At 40.9% G+C, this 15,839-nt stretch overlaps 1 protein-coding gene across 1 annotated transcript in view; it reads right to left on the bottom strand.

Moving 5' to 3' along the window:
* Positions 1 to 852: 852 nt before the first annotated feature.
* Positions 853 to 15,839, bottom strand: part of KIAA2012 (KIAA2012 ortholog) — a 49,125-nt gene continuing 34,138 nt past the window's right edge. The window contains exons 11-15 of the mRNA XM_064515508.1: positions 12,084 to 12,138; positions 11,816 to 11,992; positions 4,041 to 4,131; positions 2,079 to 2,259; positions 853 to 1,079 (exon numbers count right to left, since the gene is read on the bottom strand). Coding sequence (XP_064371578.1) covers positions 882 to 1,079; positions 2,079 to 2,259; positions 4,041 to 4,131; positions 11,816 to 11,992; positions 12,084 to 12,138 — 702 coding nt within the window. The 3' untranslated portion in view covers positions 853 to 881. The remainder of the gene's footprint in view (positions 1,080 to 2,078; positions 2,260 to 4,040; positions 4,132 to 11,815; positions 11,993 to 12,083; positions 12,139 to 15,839) is intronic.

Here is a 15,839-nt window from a genome sequence, read left to right as displayed (position 1 = left end):
TGTTATGGTCAAACAGGTGTAACAAAAATGCATCATCAAAACCGAAGTGAACTTCCAAACAAACTGGGTAAATATTAAAACTTTGATACAGACAGCTATTAATTGCTAATAAATTATCTTGTCTTAACTTGTACTGCTGCTCCTGCTGCTCTCAGAAGGGCTGAGGCTCTCTGTCTAGATTAAATGCTCGCACACGTAACAGACTTCTCTTCTGTGGACAAAAGGTAGAATCCATGATATCTGTCAAAGGAAATCTGGGATATGAGACAGCTTAGTACTGCCTCTAGTCTGCTGGATAACTTCACACAAGTTATTTTGTCTTCCTCCAAAAGTCTGCTGCCTACAGCGTAAGGCTCAGCATAATCCAACTTTCTGTGTCTTGGTATGGCTGCAATGCAAACAGGCATGTCTAAACAACATCAAACTATGTTTACGATACAAGTGCATGCTCCAGTACACATGCTTGGGGATTTTCTGTTTCAACACTGTGGTCTAGATAGAGAAAACCTAGCTATGGTGTCTGCTTGTTAACACAACTTGTAATTCCTGACTTCTGGTACTTGAACAACAACAAAAACCCTTCCACATACACCTACATGAAATGTAGTTGAAATTTCTTCCTGTTAGTGACACTTGCTGTATCTTGTTTGAAGATTAGTAATAGTGGAATTGATTTTAGTAAGTTAATCATTACCATTCACAAAAACTAAAAAATCCCTAAACACCAGAATTTTCCTTGGCCCTTGATCTTGCAAACAACCAGCAAGCAAAAGTGCATACACACAAAAAGTTGGCTGGATCCTCTGTTGTTCTCTTTTACAGAAATTAAATATAATATACTAATCCTTTGTATACTCTTGCTGTATCTCCCATTGAAACAATTAGAAAGCTGCACATGAAGAAAGCAAGATGTTGAAAATAAGATCTGCTTTTTGTTTATTACCCTTACCGATGACAAATTCTGTTTTGCGATATTGCTTGTTCTTATTACTGATCTTCTGTTTTTTGGATGTTTGGTCCATCTTTGTCAACTTGTGACTGATGCTCTTTGTGGCTTTGATCTCTGCAACTCCTGTGTCCTGGGGGGGGGGGGGGAGAAGTCAGTGTGTGTGCTTATGATGTGTTGATGAAGGGGGTATTGATTCAACTCTTGACAAACAGCAACTGTTCAAATCCTTGTACCAATTTGTCAGTTACCTCATAAATGTTACTCAAAAGAATATCCATATTTCTTCAGGATGTGCATGCTAGAACTTCACCACAACTGCTGCAGTTAACTCTTCTAAAAGCATCCCTAATCAAAGGTACTCCTATGTTACTGAGTGTGGAAAAATCTGCATGAGAACCTATCTATGGGACATGAAGGCAACTCTGTGTACTGACTGATGGTGAATACCTCAGGAAAACCAAGGAAACTATTTTTCTCTAAAAGTTAGTTTAGCATTTATGCTAAAAGCACAACCAATTCCTGTTGATTGTGTAACAAATTGTCTGGTTTGCTGTGTGTGGGTTATCAAGTTTTACTGTTTTTTGTCTTGCTCTTGATACAACTGCTTCTACAGTTCCTTTTTAATATTTAATACTAGATTGGCCGTTTATTCTACACGGGGACCCTACTATTTCACTTTACCCTACAGTCTGTCCTTGGACCAGTTACAGACTGCAGAAAGAAGAGATGTGACCTCAGAAAATACTTTGAGCCAGGACTTCCTCATCCCCTGCTGCTGTTGCTGTACTTTTCAGTGCTGCTGGCCCTATGAAGGGATAAAGAGGAATGGTGTTTTACCATTAATCAGCAGTGTCTGTATGCAGATGAGTCCTTCAATATGCATGTATATCTTGGCAGTTGGTTACACATGATTTGATCTGCAAATGAGTGGATATTGTGCTATGTTAGCCCTATCCTGATGTAATGAAGCAGACAATCTGTAGCATGAGCCAGACAGCACTTACTGCATTGCATTCAGCGTCTGAGCTATGTTTGAAACCTGTCTCTAACGTAAATATCTAGTCTGTTAGTTTCTTCTCAAAGCTATTCTAGGTGAATGGACAGGAAGTTTTGCTGCCATAGGACTTACAATACCAAAGCTCTTGCCAGCTGCTGCTTTCCCACTCTCTGTTGGCTGGAAAGTCTCTTCTTTCTCTCTCATGAATTGTTTTTCAGAATTACTTGTTTTCACTCCAGACTTCTCTTTCTCCATTTCCTGATGGCTGGAAGATCTCAAAAGACTTGAGCCAGATTCAGACTCTATATCCTGTCTTTAAAAAATTGGGAGGTGGGGAGAGCAACAATAAAATTAACTACATCAAGAGCCGAAGTATTGATTCTAGTAATAAAAAAAAAACCCTGTCCTTAGGAAGGTTTAGGAAAACCTTGCAGTTTGGTTTCACTCCTGCCTTCCCACCTCACCCTGCTTTGCACATCCATAAGCCCTGACACCCTTTTGAATAATTCGTCAGTACTATATAATGAATAACTCATGTAACTGTAATGGCTCTAGTAGGTAGCTGCTTCTCTCCTTGGGGATCACTTGTCTCCTCGTTACTGAGGGAAGTGAGTCCCATTCTCTCCCATGCTGCAGTGAAGATCCCAAGACTCATTTGCAGGTGCCTTGCATGAATATTTTAATATTATGTTTTCATTTCTGTGACACTTATTGTCCAAAGATCTCAAAGTATTTTACAAACTAATGGTCTGATTTTTTTATTTTTATTTTAGGAGTGAGGTGAAAACCCATAGCTTCCAGTGACTTTAGTGGCAGCAGTAAGTGCTCAGTTTCTCTGAAGATTAAGCTACAAATAATGGCATTTCAGATTGCAATGGAATAAGTTCTGTATAAATGTTCTATGAAATCCTGTTTGGAATGTATTTCCTGAGTATGGCTCTAAGGTGCATTTGTAAATCACTAGTATAATTCAAAGGAAGAGAGGCTTTATTTTCCTTCCTGTTTTAAGATGAATTGGTCTGAGCAAGCAATTAAATCTAAGACATGTGACTTAAATGAAAAAAATGTGTTTAAAAGAGTTAGCGCTATCATGACATGTTCTTCTTCTTGCCAGAATATCACAGAAGTCACAAAAATGACAAATGTTCATTTTTAGCATGGAATGTAGTAATTACAACTTAATACCAGTTTCATATAAAACATCTAATTTTGCTTATTAGGGTGAGGGAGAAGGCCAAGAATTCTTTCCTAACAAAACTAAATGTCCAACTTTGATTTTCATTTTGGTCTAGAGATTGATTCTGCCCCCTCCTTGGGTAAATATTGTAAATAAATGCTGTGTGACTTGTCCAGGACTACATAGAGAGCTGTAGAGAACAATGTGTTAAGTATCTGTCTTCTCCCTGTGTTTTTAGAGTCCTTGGTATTTAACATCACTTCACTGATGCAAAACAGTCATAAACTGGGCTGAGCTACCATATAAGACTCATTTATAGTTGTCTTGTATCACCCCATTAGTGTGAAGACAGCAGAACTTAGCTCTCATTAAGTTTTCTGCAGCATCATCCATGACTCTTGTTTCTGGCAGTGTATTCGCTGTACAGCTAACTTATTTCCTCTAAAATCTGTCTAGACTGGACTGTATGGTTATGTGTTTGACTTGAATGAATTGATTTACACCTAAAGAGCAAACTTCATGAAGCCCCCCCCCCTTTTTTTTTCCAGTGCTATTTTTAAGAGGGCTCATGAAGGTGCCTTAAGAGTGCTTAGATGCTGTGGCAGTCAAATGTCTTACTCTGAGGAGAGGAATCTGACAGATCTGTCTCTGACTGTATAAATAGGAGGCAATGACCATCCTTTCTCACTATGAATATGGGCTGTAGAGGCCACTATTGTTGGGGTGCAATTGCTGAGAAATTCCTCTCTGATGTTTCACTGTTGGACAATGTGATAGACAATAATGTAATTAAGATGCCTGACTACAAATAGAAACATAGGAAGTGAAAACCTAGTCTCAGTCTTGTTTTCAGAACTTTTCACTAAAGTTAAAATGAAGGAAAAAAAGAAAAATCTGTGGTTTCTGTGTAAACTTACATGTCTTTAATAGGGCATGCTGAAAGGTCAAAGCAGGCTTCCAGTTGTGAAATACTGCATTCAGGGTTTCTATCTGTTTGCTTCTCTGGATCTGTAAAAGTGAAAATCATCTCTTTTAGTCAGGTTAGGCCAGGCTTACATTTTGCATGTGATAGCTTTTCCTCTCTGGATATCTGTGCTGCAGCAAACAAGTAGCAAAACCAAAGGATAATAGAAGAGCTTTGGTTCTAAATCTGACATTAAAAAAATAAATTGATTTTTTTTTAACTCCTTCATCTCTAGAGAAACTTGGAACTTGCTATCATACACTTTTGTCAAAAGTTAAGGATTTGAAAGTCCTGTCAAATGTGTTCTTTCCCCTTTTCTAGGGCCACAAAAGGAATGACTTAGCTCAAATAAGAACAGCTACTGGTTATGTGCTAAATTAGTTGGAAAATGAGGGGCAAAATATAAATCAAAATAACTCTTCAAACTTAGGTTTGGGTTGAAAGAGTTGTTAGAGGCAAACCTCACAATACTGGTGTTTCTTCCTTTTCCAAATTTTGGGTGATTTTAGATGATATTTCAGAATTGAAGGTTCTGATCTATTTCTAGATCTTTGAGCCTTCAAATGATAAGATAGGTGTAAGTTCTCTCCTGAAACCTGGTATCTGCCAGCAGCAGTAAAAGGACTGTTTTTCTTTAATAAATAATGTTTGCAGGTGACCTATGAGCCAGAATGTGAAGCTACCAGAGCAACACGGTGATGTGCTGTCAATCATCAGACCTCAACTGCTGGGAGATGGAAAATTTCATAAAAACAAAACAAGAGGATGCCCAAACAATGGGCTCTTCTGATCAAGCCTACTTCCCCAGGAGATGATTTGTTCTGTAGCCTCAGTTGAAAGTGCAAGAGATTAAACTGTAGAGGTAAGCAATTCTTGGGCAGTGGTAGATTGTCTTTCCAATGTAAGTTTAAGGATACTAATGGGGAAACCTACTAAAAGACTGAATCTAATGCCTGGAGAGGAGGGAGAGGGATTTTCCCTGAGGAAAGCAAGCTGTTGTGCTGTGAGTATTCAAGGCTTTTCTCTGTAGAGCCTATGGGCCGGGATCTTAAGACACCAGTAGAGAGCGCCATTGTTCCAAAGATGCGTGAAAAGCTATGTAGAATGGTAGCGTTTTCTATCAGGCCAAAGTGTTGTGTTACTGTAAGAGCTCCCTTCAGTTTTTAATAGGAAATAAAAACTCTTCTAAAGAAGGATCTCTCCTCTCAGACCTTTTTACCTCACAAAAATATCTGGACAAAGTTGCACAAGGACCACTTTACAGTTAGGAAGGCATAATAATCCCGTGGTTTTGCTCTTTCATGCTTCTTGCAACGCATAGCCTTTGTGGCTTGCTTAGGATATGTACAGAACTTGTCTTAAAAAAGCCTATCGAGTGGGGGCACTTTCATATGCCATGGGCTGTTGGTTAGAAAAGGGCTGAGAAAGATGCAAATTCCAGCTAAATATGTGGTTATCTATCTCATAGCTTGTATCTAATGGGGGGGGGGGGGGGCCAAATTCAACATAGAAGTAGTGTGAGCAATTCTTCCTGAAGTTGTCAGTCTCTGTTCAGGTTTACAGTGTTATCAGCACTGTTGGAAATGGTGCATTCTTAGCGTGGGAGGGTTTTTTATCTTCCTGTTCTGAGCATCCTTCTGAGAGTGTGTACCAGTCTCATTTTGGCTATAAGGCTGATTTTACAAGCCCAAGAAGGGACACAGTATTCCCAACTGTTATGTTCTCCATGACTGACTGTAAGGCTGCAATGGGCCTATTTCTTTTGTTGAGGCATGTGTAGTTGCTTGGCAGCTTCTCACCATATGAGCAAAACCTTGTAGAACTTCAGAGCTTGTACAAATTTCAACAGAAGACTTTACTGAAGCTGCAGCTTCTCACCCTACTGCACACCGGAAGCTTCCTGAACCTGGATGTTGCGTTACCTTAATTGGCAGATGATCTCTTACCTTGCCAAACCTTTCTAGTGTGGGGGTAATGAAATCTGAAACCAGGCAAGTTTTGCACAGTTCTGAATTTCATCACAAATCACATCTCACACTTCTCATTTTTTGCCTGGGGGGGAAAAACTGCAGTATCTTTCTGTCTCCAAAAAGAAGGCAACGCCTGCATAGTTCCCTCATGTTGGCTGATTATATTGACTTAATCATAGATGAGGAAGGAGCCAGATATCAGCTTGTATGCGATACTGACATGTAGGGCCCTGTACAACCTAAAGCCAGCCCTGATGAGACAGCAAGAAGCAAGCAGTGATGGCAGCATGGAAAATAGACCTTTGTTGAACTCTGTTGCATTTTCCACTAACAAAGTCCTGAAATGCAGGTGAATATAGGGCAAGAAAACTACCTTTTGTCAAGCACAGCACTTCAAGTAGACAGGAAATTCTGATTTCAGATCTAGTTCAGGCATTGAGAAACAACAATATATGCTAAGCAAAGTAGAACCTGTATGATATAGGCTGAGGGGAAAAAAATGTCAAAGGGAGAAACTTCTTCCATTAGATAGGAGTCTTTTCTTCCAGTGACAACCATAACACAGAAAGGAAATTTCCCAGGACTATAAGTATCTTGGTTGCATTCCTACTTGATGGTCCTTCAACCTTGTGTGAATTTTCACTGATTTCTTTGCAGGCTTTTTTCTTATTATTTCATGTTGTAGTAAATTAAAGTGACTTGATGTCACAGTGCTGATCAGCTGCAGAAAGAATCAGGAATACAATCAAGGAATGCATTCTTGCTGCTGTGCACATTTAGCTGTTACAGTTCTTAGTGGCTACTCTTTACTGCCTTGCTGTCCCCTTTATCAGGGAAGTAATACATCTAAAAGTAAGTATTTCTGAATACAAAGCAGTTACTAGTCTGTGCTCTTAATTCCACCAGCCCACACTGATGTTTCTATGGTCTCAAGCTGTCATTCACTGTGTCTTCATGTAGTTCAGGGCACAACCCAGCAGAGTAGACTCTGGTAGTGGAGGAGTTAGGCATGCTTCTAACACCAGTGCTAAACTTGCTTTAGGGCGATGTGATGTATGTTGTGGATTTACCTAAACTCTTCCTCTTCCCTCCCTGGTAGCTGCACTAAGGGCAGGAGTGCAAGACCGCTAGTACAGAGAAAGTTACCAGCATTCTCTAGACACTGTCTGCAGCTGCCAAGAGCATGCCTGACAAGGAAAGAGATGCTGGTGCAGCTGTTTTACGATGTTTCTGCAGTGGTGAATAATAGTGGGAAGCACATTCAGAATTAGAATAATGGGAGACTTCTCTGAAGTTATCTCCAATCAGTGGGTTTACAAAACATCCTGTAAAAACAGTATGATCTATAATGGAAAAAGCCTTTATTTACATCAGTAGAATCTTGCAACATTTTTGGCATGTTGGGATGCATCTTATCTTTCTCACCTCTTTTTCAGTATCCTTTAAACACTTTTCACCTTTGTATGACCCTACTGATCTGAGATTTCAAACCTTCAGCAACTCCAGCTCCTTGCCACAGTATCTGCACTGCAGGAAATAGTACTTTGCCTTAATAGGTCTAGGGACTTTTTGGTAGGTTGTTGTAAGAAGAAAAGAAAAAGAAACTAACATAAAAATGAATTCTGTGGAAACAGCTCTGGAGGGAGTTTTTAGAGCTGAGATGTACAGTCGTTACGGGCTTACTAACAAGAAATTCTGTGTGTGTGGAGTTCAGAAAAGAGAAATCAACTAAGAGAGAAAACCCATGCTGTGTGAAAAGGTGTGCTTTAGGAACTTCCCTGGTGTGAGCAATGAGTAGCTGGGAGAGTTAAGAGGTTTAGCTAACAAATGCTGGAGAATAACAGATAAGAGAGTGAAACTCCCTCACTAATGCACTGCACTGTTTTCTTTAGTGTTGAAAACAGCAGGAGAGAACTGGTATTGCTCAGTGTTAGTACTTCTAGTCTGATACACACAGGAAGGGTTTTGTACATGTAAAGTACAATAGGGAACACATGGCTCTTCTTTTCCATCAGTTTTCTTTGTTGAACTGTGCTCTAATCTCTTCCTTTTCTCTTCTCCAGAACTTCCATACCCCTGAAGCTAGGCCTAAATTGCAGAATGCAATAGCAGTGCCAGCATAGCTTTTTGTGCATGTTCAGGGGTGATGGCATGACATGTAAAGACTTAGCTCAAAGTGACCAAGCACTGGTAACTGGCCAGCAAGGATGTTATGTTTTACCCCATATCTCCACTTAAATGAATTGTGTGACTAGGCTGATGACAACCTTGGAGTGATATGAAGGTCACTGTAGGAGAAGTTTAAGCAATCGAGCTGTCTTTTCTTGTGTTCTGTCTGTGTGATGGTGAACTTCTACAAAGTCAGTTGCTTGGAATAGAAAGCACAGTGGTAAAAGCTGCTTGAGAGAGAGTGCCGGAGTCTGGCAACAAAAGCTCTGAAATGCAGGTAACTGATCCTCTCTTAAAGGATGTAAGAAGAAAGGCAGGTGAGTTTGGTTAAGATTCTAGGCAGAAGCACCAAAATTTAGTGGGAGAGAGGAGAGTTGCTAGAAAGTTAATAAGCTTTCCTTCTAATGCAGTTCTTAGCAGAAAGTGACTTCTGGTGTCATTGTTTCTGTTGTGTGACAGATCCATGATACTTAGGGCTCGGTTAAAGGTGGTGTCAGTCCCTTTCTCCTAATTAAGCCTATGTAACACTTGAAAACAAACAAACCCTGCAACAAGCAAAGACTGTAAGACTGTAGTCCAGAAAAAAGCATGGAAATTATGAAAGCATGGAAATTATGAGAACATGGTGACTGACTTTATAGAGAAGTCTTAACTGTTTCATAGGAACAGATAGCCAAAATTTGATTTTGGGTGACTGCTCTTCTGTTCAGGAGACTTGAGGTATATCTGCTTTTCTTTTTGTTTCTGGGTTGCATCTGTGAAAAAAAATAAAATCTGGTGTTTTTCCTCAGAAGTTGCTGAACTGGAAAAGCCATGCAAAAAAAAAAAAAAAAATTGGACAGAGAAACCCGCTCTAACTCAAGACTTGGGGAACTAAATTGAGCATTAAATAGATTTGTACCATCAGTCTCCTCAGACATGAACATTGCTAGGCTTAATGAGAAAGTACTGAAGCAGAATGACAGTTTCTTATTAACTCAACAAGACTTGTCTAGCTATTTCCATGCTGCCTTCACTTGCTCATTAATGACCTTCTGCACTATAAAAAGAACAACCCAAACACTCTAAGCCCCTGGGAAGACCTTTTTATATGGTCTATCAGATGTTAAATGGCCTGCTAGCAGTGAAGAAACAACTCTGTGAAATGATGATCAACGTTTTTGTCTTGTTCTTGTGCCTAGATAAAAAATCATAAGTGATTAAATTGTCTACTGCAAGATAACAAATGCAGGTGACACTAAGCCCCAGTCATTGATGTCTGTGCTTCATTCCAACCAAATCCAGGTTGACTTCAAAGAAATGGAGTCACAGCTGTAAGTAGCTCAAAAAGAAGATAAAGCTGTCAAACTTTCCATGAACACCACTATGAGCGAGTGAACTGTCTGGAAGGAAAATGTTTGTCATTGACCTATCATTCTAAAAAAGCTGAAAGCGTAGCAGGAAGCAAGTTAAAATAACATTGATGTAAATAATTGTTTCCTTCATGTGCAGGCTGGATATCCCACGGTGGGGAAATGGGTTTCTTTGTCAGAATCCGAACAGCTTCTTGCAAGTAGAGCTAACGAGCAAATGAAATCCAGGGCTGCTTTGTTAGCCCAGGGCTTTCCTCTACAATCCTTTCCTTGTAGCTGCACAGAAATGCAAAAGTAATTCCTAGTAGTGCCTGGTTGTGAGTAGCCAGGCTACCTGTAACAGTGCTGCTCGCTGTGGTTGGGGAGTTGCTAAACTGGGTTATGAACCCTTGTCAGTGGGTTAACTTCATTTCTAGTGGAGTTTCCCTTAGTTCAGTGGATTCTGCTCAAGCCTGGTTTGTCAGTATGAATGAGCATGGTGGGGGGAGCAGCTCAGAGTAACTTGAAGATTACAGCTGTTTGAATGGAGTGTGGTGGAGCCTGGAACCAATTTTCTGTCCAGAGACTCCATGATGCTTTTAAAGGTTGGGAAATGTGAACTGAAAGCTGTGTTAATGATTCGAACTTCATAGTGGTCCTCAACTTTGTCCCAAACAAATCTGAATCTGGAACTGCTTTTAAAACAAGACAAACCTTGAATTTTTATTATGGGGGGGTGTGGGGGGGTGTGGGGTTTGTTTGTTTGTTTTTTTAAGTTGGAAATTGGTGGATGTGAGGGGGGTTACTTCACTGGGTAGCAATGCCAGTCTATTGAATCAAGCATAGATAGTTATATAAAATCAAAATAAATGCCTGCATGATTCCCTTTGGACCGAGATTAGTTTTTGGCTTGATATGAAATCCCTATCCTCTAACCTGGAAAGCTCACAGCCATAAAAGAAATGGTAGTTAATAATAGACCAAGACTTGATTTCAATGGAAGCATTGTCTGAATAGGGACATCAGAGTTTAGTTCCAGAGCACCAATAAAAAAAAAAATAAAGTAGCCTTTTTATTTATTGGGCACTCAGACTTGAAGACTCCCAGGGGCCTATTAGTCTAAGGGCTTGTCTGTACAGGACAGTGTGCAATAAGTTGGAATACGAATTTACAGTGCACCAACTCCTCTGCACTCTCCCTGTGTTTGGATATTCTTAGTGCACAGTAATGATGCCTTTCTCTGTGGCAACTCGCTCTGCTTTGAAAGTAAATGGCATTGTTTAATGCCTGTATGGTGAGTGAATGCAGAATAGCTGATGGGCTCTAAATTTGTACCCTAACTTCCTCCTCTAAACTAGTGCTAAGGGAATGGGTGATGTTTTGTAGGATTCTGCCTTTGTCCACTAAGATGACAAGTGTGATTCTGCTTGCTTCTCAGAAGGGGGGGGGAATAGTATGTTTTCAAAAGTTCCTATATTTCAATTTTCAATAGAGCTTTGGATATGTAGGAATTCAGATCAGGGAGTTTCAGGGTAACTCCACTTTGAGAGTTATTTTCTTTAGTATTTTAAAGCTTACAATTACTAAATGAACTTGCCCAGCTCTTCATCCATTCTGGATACTCTTTCTTGAGCCTGGGACAAGTGTTTGTATGGCCTTTTAGTGAACTGGATTGAGAACAGACTTTAGATTTAAATCTAATCAAAGATTTAACCTAACCTTTCCTTTTTCACAAGGCTAGTTTTAAGCCTGAATCCATCCAGACAAATGCATTTGCTGGCGTATATAGAAGAGGCAATGTAGCATGGGCTTGAGAACCTGGAGAAAAGGGTAAGGGCAGGAAGGAAAAGTCGTTTTTTTGCCCCCCCCCCCCTTTTTTTTTTTTGTTGTGGCAATGCTGATGTTTGCCATATTTGGAAACTGTGACCCAGAGGTCTAAGGTACCTGGACATCTCTGCCCAGAACTCTTGTCATGAAATTTTGCCACTGAGGAACTTGCCTGTTGGAAGAACTTTGAATGGGTGGGTTTGTTTTGCTCTTAACCTGGAATGAAAAGAGTGCAGCAATGACTCTCAAGCTAACATCTATTTGGGAAAAAAAATGAACAGAAACAAAAGTCTAATTCAGGCTAATCTATACTTAATCTATTAGCCTTGATTAAAAAAATAAAACAAAAACAAAAAAACACTTCAAGCTTATTGCTCTGAAAATGTACCAGCTTGCATATAAAAGATAGAAATTAATAGTGAATGTTGCACCTTTGACAGAATCAGCACCACCTCGCTGTTCTGCTTCCGGTATCCATGGTGTGGCATAAGAATGCAGTAGAGAACCAGAGTCCATCTTGGTCTGTATGTCCTGCATTAATCTGAAGCTTCCAGAAGGATCATCCTGACTTTGTTGCTCACTGAATTCAGAAACAGGGCTACTGTTTCCTAGAGGGAAAAATGAAGGAAAGATTAACTATAGGCCCATGCACCCAGCACGCAGTGCCACAGGAATTAGACTAACTCTTCAGTAACTTACTTTTAACTAGCTTATTTTCTGAGCACGATCTACTTTCTTGTCTCATTCTGCTTTCCTGTTTGGTAAAAAGAAAGAAACACATACTAATGCAAAAGTAAATTATTCTATTTTTTCCTAACTCTACTGCTCAGCAAATGAGTATTATACTATCCAGTGCAAAACTAAAGCAGGATGTGAAAGACACATTGCTGCTCTGTCTGTCATTATGGTGTGCACAGTGAAGGTTTAGAAACATGATGAAAAGGCTGGGATGCTTCCTGGGGATTGCACCTGGAGTTTAAACAGGCTGTCCACTGCGGAGGTCTGTTCTGTGGGAATTCCTCTTAATCCCAATGCTATGAGACTGAAGAGGCACTGAGCCAAGGGAGACATGAGGTGACTGGACATCACCCACAGTGAGTTGTCTTCACTGGATGCATGTGGTGAACCGGTCAGCACTAGTTATTTCTGAAGGCTTGTTTGTGTGGTATTTGCAAACACAAGTTTGCAGCCAGATTAGATCAGAAAAATCAAGTTCTTTGTTGCAGTCATATTGGAAGAAGGCTGTCATCCAAGTCAAGTTGCACCTTGATCAACTGATGTGGTCAGTCAGTATGTGGACAGCTTGTCCCTGCCTGTGTTTGTAAAGCTGTGCTATGCATTGACCTGGTCATGAAATACTTGAGCTCACGATCACCTGTGTTGTAACTATGTGGTGAGGATGAGCCTAAAGGGACTGTCTGCCTTTTGCACAAGGATAGTGTAGCTATAAGTTGGAGAATCAGTATTAATAGGGTAACGCTTCCTTCTATTTGAAGGAATTGAACCCCTGCTGAACTTGGATCCTTTTGGTTGTGAAAGGGAAAAAGTATTTGACCTTAAGTGACTTCCACGAAGACCAAGAGGGAGTCTGTCAAGCTAGGTCTTACAAGCAGCCTGGCTCCTGATCCTCTGCTAAAGTCACTAGACCATATGTCTCTCCCCATTCATGTTGAATGAATTCTCAGACTGTGCTACATTTCCTCCCTTGAATAATAATCCTTAATGAAAAGGAAAATGAGAAAACAAGGTAATGACAGATAGGGCAGAGAAAACATTGGAAAGTGAAGAAAGAAATGTCTGGGAGTAGTACCAGTGCTGATATTCCCATGTTAAAGATCCAAGAGGTTTCTGACTGCTGTAAATGCAAAAATGGTAGTTGCTGCAGTCTACAGAGATTTGGGCAGTGCGGGGGGAAATTTCAAAACTGAACAGTAACAGTCTCCATGTTTGTTCTCAAAAGATACCTACAGCTCCCTTCTGCAAGGTGCGAGGTGGTCTCTGAGGTGCAAAATGTCCGTTTGCAGGTTTGAGCCTGTAGTTAATTAATCTGAAATCCTTCCTATCTGAGCTGGCTGGTTAAGAGAACTTTATTACCAAGGCACTGATCTGAAAAAGAATACAAGCAAAACTCCTAATTATTTCATCAGGTTTATCTGTGCTAGGATTGCATGAATGTGCCCTAAGTATCTACGTTAGCTCCACTTTCTGCTGTTCTTTTCACCCAAGCACAAATCCTGGTGATTCTAGTAGCTCTTAAATCACTTTTTCCTGCAGACTGTGTTTTGTTGTAACTACATTCACCTCGCCTGCTCCCTCCTCTGTTTTGAGGTCAGTCGTCTGTGACAGACACTATGTTCTATCTGGTATGTGCAACTAATGACCCCAGATTTTAGGGAATATGGTTTTAATTAACTCTCTTCCTCTCCTCTGGTTGCTGAACAGAGCTGGCCTCAGGTGGAATTTTTTAATTGTGCTATTGCTGTCTCTGTTATACAAGCTAGGATTCTGTTTTGTATAGTAAATTTGAGACAAAAATCAGACTTATTCTGGAAAAATCAAAAGACTGGTCAAAACTTTTTAAAGTCACGTAAATAGTTGCCTTTCAAATGTTTGTAGTAATATGGACAGCAGGACATGGAAATCTTCTCTCACTGGCATCAGTTGTGATGTTCAGCTGGCCTTTGACCAAGTGATCCAGTTTGCCCATCTGTGCAAAGATGTTGCCTTTGAGCTTTTGATGGGCGGTTTCCTGCTAGGTCAGGAAGCTGGTGGACTCGTGGCAGAGTCGGGCAAATGCCAGGTCTGGCACAAGGGAAGCAGGGGGAGTGCATGGCTGGGTAGGGGAAGATGTCGGTATGAGACCACCCATATTAGCATGATCAGCTGTGAAGCCTGGCGCACTGAACTGCACTCAAAGTTTGCAAAGGGGTAAACCATCTCCCTCCTCTTTAGGGACAGGGACAAACCGTTAGAGCACAGAAGAATTGTCCTTACCTAAAAAGTAAAGCAAGGACTGGCTAAAAGCAGTGTTGGGCCCTGAAACAGCAGGAGCTGGAAAACCTGACTACTGATTTCCTTTGCTGCGGTGGGCTCCAAGTTTCTGAATGCCCAGGAACGTGCCAGCCCGCACTGGAGAGAGCGGGCGCTGGGAGGGAGGGTGACTGCCGCTGGGAGGTGGGTTGTTCTAGCCTGCCGGATGGAAGGCACAGTGCTCTCGCTGCCGGGTGTCTCAGAGAGGTGGTTACGTCATGTGCCTGTTGATGCTGCTTTTGCAACTTTGAAGGCTAGTATGGCCTACAAGGACCTACATTACTGACCCTGTGTCTTCCTGTGATTAGTTCAGGATGCTGCTCTTGCACGGTACATGGTGCCCCAATCGGATCTGGCCAGACCCTTTGTACTGCTGGGAGCAATGAAGTGCGTTACAGCAGCAACACCGTGCTGAAAGTGTTGGGAGTGCCTCTGCATCCATATTGTTTAGGCCCTGTGATATGCGGGGATAGCTGCTTATACAAGCACAGCTGGACCCAGATGCAGCCATGTAATTTGCAACCGGTTTGGAGGCACTGTCTAGCGGGTTGAAGAAAGTTTACCATTAAAAGCAGTAACTAGCTTTACACAGGCTATAGATAGCTCTTGGGAGGCAATGGCTTCTTTATATCCTTGAAGATCCTATTCTCCTGACAGACTTCTGCACAACAAGCCAGTACATCTTGGATCAGTTCTGCTGTCCTCATTTCTGAGTGCTCGATGGTTGTACTTTGGGAGAAGAAACACAAGGGTGTTTCTTTATGGAAAGGTCCTGTTCCTTGCACCATGGCTACCTGGGAAGCCAAATTCTTTTACAGCTCAAAGGGTGGATTATATAGGCTTACTGAACAGCTTGCATGTTCATAGTTAAATTCGCAGTTTGAATAACCTGTCCACGTATAGCAGCCTTGCTTCCTATTCCTTTACACAGTTGTATCTCTGGCTATAAAGCTGCTACTTGCAAGCTTTTGCAGGCTCTGAGGACTGTGTTCCACAACTTCTTGGGCACTTTCCTGAGTATAGCATGTTGGTATTTTTTACCTGAGGCCTTGCTGTAAGCTATTTAAATACACTCTGGAAAAAGCTATTTCTAGTTTGAATATACCAGCCTCTTATCTATACAATCCCCAGAATCTCCTATCTCCAAGGCAGCGGTTTCCAATACTTGGGTGGGTTGCTGTGAAGATAAATCACATCAGAGGCATGACCTTTATCCTTGGTGCTATTTAAATACTTTAAATATCTATCGACTTCATGCTTTGTGATTCCAGTTGCTGAAAAGTGAACACTAAAGAAAGGAAGAGTTGACCTATAGTTTATCAGATTAGCGATATCTTCATTTATAGAGGACCACAAGTACAGATGGTGTTTTTCCAACAAATTCTGCCCCAAAAGCTACAGTACTATGCCTGGATATTTTTGAGA

Source organism: Dromaius novaehollandiae, chromosome 7 (genome assembly GCF_036370855.1).
Source record: "Dromaius novaehollandiae isolate bDroNov1 chromosome 7, bDroNov1.hap1, whole genome shotgun sequence".
Taxonomy (NCBI): domain Eukaryota; kingdom Metazoa; phylum Chordata; class Aves; order Casuariiformes; family Dromaiidae; genus Dromaius; species Dromaius novaehollandiae.
The sequence above is the reverse complement of the archived record's forward strand: the minus strand, read 5'-3'. Positions and strand labels throughout refer to the sequence as shown.